Source organism: Osmerus mordax, chromosome 2 (genome assembly GCF_038355195.1).
Source record: "Osmerus mordax isolate fOsmMor3 chromosome 2, fOsmMor3.pri, whole genome shotgun sequence".
In the NCBI taxonomy this organism is placed as follows: Eukaryota; Metazoa; Chordata; class Actinopteri; order Osmeriformes; family Osmeridae; genus Osmerus; species Osmerus mordax.
The window spans coordinates 18,294,992-18,301,675 of NC_090051.1; the positions used below are offsets into that span (position 1 = coordinate 18,294,992).

Sequence of the window (6,684 nt, forward strand, 5' to 3'; positions counted from 1 at the left end):
ACACGAGAGAAAGTGGGAGAGAGAGAGAGAGAGAGAGAGAGAGAGAGAGAGAGAGAGAGAGAGAGACCGAGAGAGAGATACATATCATATCTCTGTGCTTTCCCCAATCCAATCAGGATGGAGGCTCTTTAGAAACCGAACTGTGCCATTGGTCCAGAGAACATGGTTTCCAGGTGCCCCGCCCTTACATTTTACGGCTTGTGAATGAGGGGCAATCTAGAAACCGACGTCACATCATTGTGTGCTCTGTATTCGCCTCTGGAGCTCCAACTTTTCAGTATCCAACCAGCTACAGACAGAGAAGTCGCGAGCAGAACGATCGTAGGTCAAAACTAATGGAAATTCGTACCACATTTTATGATAGGGCTTGTGACTAAAGACACGGACACGCGCCCAAGACTCCTTGCACGGACTTTAGAGGAAAAAACTGAAGTTTCTTCAGTCCACTGATTCAGAGAAAAAGAAGTAACCAAGGGTCTTTCTCGAGCTGATTTGTGAAGAGTAATCTACAAAGAGCCCAAGACCCTTGAGTCGTCATGCGAGTGCGGCGACCACGCGCACGGTTTTGTGGACTAGCTTGAGCTATTTAGGGTCTAAAAAGAGACATAAAACACCTATTGCAAAAAAGTTTCATATCTGAGTAAGAAGAGAATTGTTGTGTTTTATTTTTTTTTAAATACAAAGCATCGGGTATTTTTTTTACACCAGACTTCCTTCAAAGTTGTTTTACCCTTGCAACTATGGCGGACTCAAAGAAATCGGACCGGGCATTTACAGCTGCTTGTGCGCTGATGATGGTGAGTGCGCTTTTCCCGTTGTGTTCCGGACAGTATCACGGAGAGAAGGGGATCTCGATACCCGAGCATGGCTTTTGTCAGCCCATCTCCATTCCCCTCTGCACGGACATCGCCTACAATCAAACCATTATGCCGAACCTTCTGGGCCACACAAACCAAGAGGACGCAGGGCTTGAGGTCCACCAGTTCTACCCATTAGTAAAGGTGCAGTGTTCCATGGACCTAAAGTTTTTCCTCTGTTCCATGTACGCACCGGTCTGCACCGTGCTCGAGCAAGCAATCCCACCTTGTCGCTCGCTATGTGAGCGAGCGAGACAGGGCTGCGAGGCACTCATGAACAAATTCGGCTTCCAGTGGCCGGAGAGACTTCGCTGCGAGAATTTCCCAGTTCACGGAGCAGGGGAGATATGCGTTGGTCAGAACACTTCGGACACCGGCAGCCCCACTTCATACCCGACACCATACGTTCCAGAACTCATGACCCTGCCGCCCAACATGGGTCGGCCGGCCAGTCCACAACAATTCTCCTGCCCTCTTCAGCTGGAGGTGCCCACTTATCTCAACTACAACTTCATGGGAGTGAAAGACTGCGGCGCGCCGTGCGAACCCACTAAGCCCAACGGATTGATGTATTTTCGTGAAGAAGAGGTGAAGTTCGGACGTCTATGGGTTGGCATCTGGTCGATTCTATGCTGTGTGAGCACCCTGTTCACGGTGCTCACATATCTGGTGGACATGCGGCGCTTTCGGTACCCAGAGCGACCCATTATCTTCCTCTCCGGCTGCTACTTCATGGTGGCCGTTGCATATGCGGCCGGGTTCTTTCTGGAGGACAAAATAGTGTGCATTGATAAGTTCAAAGAGGACGGATACAAGACTGTGGCACAGGGCACCAAGAAAGAGGGTTGCACCATCCTCTTCATGATCCTCTACTTCTTTGGCATGGCCAGCTCCATCTGGTGGGTGATTCTGTCCCTAACCTGGTTCCTCTCAGCTGGGATGAAGTGGGGGCACGAGGCCATCGAGGCCAACTCTCAGTATTTCCACCTGGCTGCTTGGGCTGTCCCAGCCGTGAAGACCATCACCATCCTGGCAATGGGACAAGTGGACGGAGACTTGCTCACGGGTGTTTGTTATGTGGGCATCTACAATGTTGATTCCCTGCGTGGATTCGTCCTGGCACCACTGTTTGTCTATCTGTTCATCGGGACGTCATTCCTCCTCGCTGGATTTGTGTCCCTGTTCCGGATCAGAACCATCATGAAACACGACGGGACCAAGACGGAGAAGCTGGAGAAGTTGATGGTTCGTATCGGAGTGTTCAGCGTCCTTTACACCGTTCCAGCCACCATTGTGATAGCCTGCTATTTCTACGAACAAGCTTTCCGAGGACAGTGGGAAAAGACCTGGCACATGCAGACGTGCAAGCGTTTCGCCGTGCCCTGCCCCCCAAACAACTTTGCTCCCATGACACCGGACTTCACCGTCTTTATGATCAAGTATCTGATGACAATGATTGTCGGCATCACCTCCGGGTTCTGGATATGGTCGGGCAAAACGCTGCAGTCTTGGCGAAGGTTTTATAAAAGACTGAGCAACAGCAACCAAGGGGAAACTACAGTATGAAGTACATAATTGGTCACAAATGATTATATCAGTGTGTAAAGCCAGGATATGCATCCTGACGTTTTAAAACAAAGAATGATCCTTGTGGATCATTATGTGGTCTCTGAATGGACTTTGAAAAGCGAACTATCAGAGCGCCGTCTCCTACCTAACTTACAGGCCGGAGCCGTCGGACTCCTTGATTCCAAGGCAGATGTGAAAAGCTCAAATATGGACACGTATATAGTGCCGTTAGACAAAATGGTCCGTGAAATTCAAAATTACGGCGATTTGATCGATTTTATCCTATTTTTTGCGCATGTTTGTCAACTGATTGAAAAGTACCAACCTACTGCTGGGTCAATGTAACCACATGATTTACGACACGTAGGCCTACAAGTAATTAAGAGCCTCGTTATCTAGGCCTACAATTTCAGGCTGCCATGTCTATAAAAAAGACTGAACATTTGCCTTACAGATTGATTGTCCCTTTTATTCTGTGTGTGGTAATTTGTTTGACACACAGCCAACCAGTGACAATCATGCATATTTGTGTCGCTCAAAAGTCAACATGGACATATGTTTGCAATGTATTGGTATTGGGATAAAATATGCATGTATGTAGCTGTGAAATCATGCAAGCTACTATAAGCGACAGTACAGGACAAACTTTGTAAATACTCACTTTTTCCTTAAAGAATATATGTATTTATGAAGATAATCTTGCTTTTTTACTCCATTTTTAAATGCAATAAGAGACCGTTTGTAACTGTACAGTTTCACTGAATAAAGTGATTAGATTTTTAATACCTTCTCTTGTGATTTGTGTGTGTGAGTTTGGTTGTTCTATTTCCACATACTGCTAAGCTTCATGTCTGGGACTTTGGTGCCACCTATAGGGCGCAGTAGCAATGTAGTTTGACCGGTGGATCAGTCAATTTTCATGCAAACCAGAAGAACTAAACTAAAAGAAAAAACGAATCAAGATGGAAGAAACATTGTAATTCATAGAACAATTGATGGAGTGTGCGTGTTGAGAATGTACCTTCTGAATTATGTGTATTTTGCACATGTAACGTGACTACAGTGAATACTGTGTCTGTGAGTGTGTAGTGAGGCTCAGTATTTATTTTAAATGTATGTATGTATATATACATATATTGGATGTCCCTTGGTTGCTTCGTAACTCATTTGCTTAGTTCAACAGACCCTTCCTCACACCCACATGAAATTGCTGGTCATACATTCCATTACAGGGGGAGGCAGTATAGAAATAGAACAGTATTTCCCTGACCATTCCATCCACACAAACCACCACATACCCTACATACCCCCACCCCCCGTAATTTCATATACCTTCTGTCACAGTTTCAGAATACCTGATCCACATGGTTACAGCACAGTGGTGGTGGGGGTGAGTTGCTACCACGGTAACAGAAACAAAGTCAGTCAGGCCGTAAGTTGTACAGAGTTACTCATCAAATCCTAGCAACAGCAACACAGCAAACATTAGCAGTCCAGCACTCTCCTGGAACCTGGGTGGCCATTACTTTAGACAAGCTTTTCCATAGTCATCACAGCATTGGTCAGTTGCAGTGCAATGCAGCACAAATCAGGTAAGAACCATGCTTTTGACGTTGTTGTCAGGATTCCTTTTTAGAAGTAGATTTTACTGTCAGACTGAAACTGATTATACGTTTTGATTTTATTTGACCATGGCATTGTACTGTATGTATAAGTTAAAAGCTTGAGAGGGAGCGCTTTTTTCTGTCTTGTACCAGGCTGAGAAATTGTTCTCTGATTGTTCATACTTGGGATGGACAAACCACCAGTTAAAAAGACAACTTCTCCTTTATAACTACAGCTCTGAAGACACAACCATCACTGGGCTGAGGACTGAGAAAAGGAGGACAAGATAAAACTGTGTAGAATCAGTTCAAAGAGTACTGGTGGGGTTGCTGACAGAGTATCACACAGGATTGGTGCTATGAGAGATCTCACCCTGTCTCTCCTCAGCCGAGGCTGTGGTTTAGTGGCCCGCTCACACCACGACAGCCAAGATGGCCGTCTGGAAGTCTGCTTTGAACCTGAGGTGAAAAAAAAACGCAAATGTATTTTCAAACTTTTCCTCAGGTCTTCAGGGACCTACTGTAATGTTGATGATCCTGACCATTTATTTCAATCTAGGACTACTACATATGGAAATCCCATCAGCCTCAGCTCAGGTTGTCCAATAGCGGGCGCTTTCTGGGGGGGGTGGAACCAGTGCCTCCAAAGACCTACAGCACCAGGAGAGGACCTCTCTTCCTGTACTCTGAGGACCTGGCTTCCATGACAACTGGCTTGCCAGAGGCCAGCAGGAAGAGGCAGGTCTCCCAACAGTCCAGACAGGAAATGGATCTTCACCTGCACACTCTACGGGACTTGACTGGGGCCATATTGGCTTACGGAAAAAAGCGGGTAGGAAACAAGTTATGATGAGTAAAGTAGAGATAATGTCTCTCTCCCTACTCTCATTTTCTGTCTCTTACACACACACATACACACACAGCACAATGTTATAGTCTCAGTCCCTTCCAGTACTTTTGCCGTTCTGACCCCAAAGTTGACACATTCTGAACCAAGGGAGATGGATGGAGGGATGGAGCGAGTGAGGAAGTGAGTAACATTATTTCTCCTTCATGTCTCCCAAGATAATCCCCCCGGCAGACCTCAGACACAGATATCTCATAGCACCTGGCCTGGCTAGATAAGGCTGCAGTCTCCGCCCCTCTCTCACACACACAACGCTCTCAAGGTGTCTCCAATTTCCCTGCATTCCCAGTCAATCAAGCTGCCAATTTAAGTGTAAAGCGTAGCTTGACCTGCTCTGAGAGTGAGCTGCAAATCTTAATAAAGTTGTCCCAGGGGCTTTATTAGTGAACGCTCCATAATCCAGCCAATTCCTGCCTCTTCTGACTATCTCTTAATGTGCACCAGACCCTCAGCCTATGCACGTTATACCGGAGTCTGGAGTCATTCGCCTTTTCCTCCCTCTCTCTCTCTTCCTCTTTCAGCTGATTTTGCACGTACACAGTGAAATTACAGTCTGCAGAAGAAGGAATTGGAGACTGATTATAGAATTACTTCTGTGAAATGTTGACAGACACTGTACATTTCTCTGCGTGCGTTTATGTGAAACTCTAGTCATCTTTAGCAGTGGTCTTCAAGGCCTGGTCCTCAGGGAGCACTGTCCTTATATTTTATATGTTCCCCTGCTCCGACACAACTGATTCAAATGAATGGAGCGTTATCAAGCCCTGCAGAAGCCTGATGACGACCATTCATTTGAATCAAGTGTGTTGGTAGAGGGAAACATCGAAAACATTCAGGACAGTGGGCCCTGAGCATTGAAGACCACTGACCTAGAGTACAAGAGTATAGCCAGTTCATTAAAGGATGATGACTGTAGAGTGTCTGTGTTCAGTGTGTTTACATCTCTGGTCTATGGGCAGAGAAGCTAACCAGGAAATTTCAGTGTCTGAAGTCACGTTCCTGAAGTCACGTTCCTGATGCTTTGGAATGTCAACAACATAAGTAGGGACAGGGAACTAGATCAATGTTTATTAGTCTAAAAGGAATATTGTGATTGGGACAGTCAATGTTAACATGCTCATCAGTGGAGCCGTTATAATGTGCAAGACAAGTTACTGTAAATAGATAGAGAGGACTTTGAAGATATACTTTATATGGACTTCGACTAGCTCCCAGTAATGGCAATAGCAGCAAAGTAAATACTTTTGTGTAACTTCCAGCCATCTTCATCATCTCAACAGCTATCAGAGTAAATCTAGGACAATCAGACACAGCTGTGCATTGCCAGAGACTTGCAGTATCTGTCAGTGGAGGATGATAAGGCTGTGTAAACAAACTTGATAAACTCAAGAAAATCAATTTAGAACTATATGAGGGACATAAATTATGGAAAATAAATTATTCGATATCATGACAGAATGTTTACATACTTAGCTTTTTTAAAGGTTGCCAACATCATCATGTGGATTTGATTCAGCAAATATCCAAAAGATTAGTGGTGGAGGCAACATCAACACTGTAGACATGCTGAATGTCTGCTCGTCACACCTCAGGGGGCAGGACACATTATTGAGACTGTTTCTCCTGCACTTATAGATAACTGCTTAAAAAAAAGTGGAGTTTTTGGGAAATTGTAGTCAAGGCAACCCACTCTGTATATTTCTCTCTCTCCATACGTCTCTCTCCATTCTTTTTTTCTTTCCCTCAG

At 45.2% G+C, this 6,684-nt stretch overlaps 1 protein-coding gene across 1 annotated transcript; it reads left to right on the forward strand.

The window, feature by feature from the left end:
• The first annotated feature begins 297 nt into the window (after positions 1 to 297).
• Positions 298 to 3,209, forward strand: fzd7a (frizzled class receptor 7a). Its single transcript, XM_067259057.1, has one exon. The coding sequence runs from the start codon at positions 741 to 743 to the stop codon at positions 2,421 to 2,423; it is 1,683 nt and encodes a 560-aa protein (XP_067115158.1). The 5' UTR covers positions 298 to 740; the 3' UTR covers positions 2,424 to 3,209.
• The last annotated feature ends 3,475 nt before the right edge of the window (positions 3,210 to 6,684 follow it).

What these genes read in the sequence shown, in the direction of transcription:
- fzd7a (XM_067259057.1), top strand. Translation starts at nt 741, where the DNA reads ATGGCGGACTCAAAGAAATCGGACCGGGCATTTACAGCTGCTTGTGCG.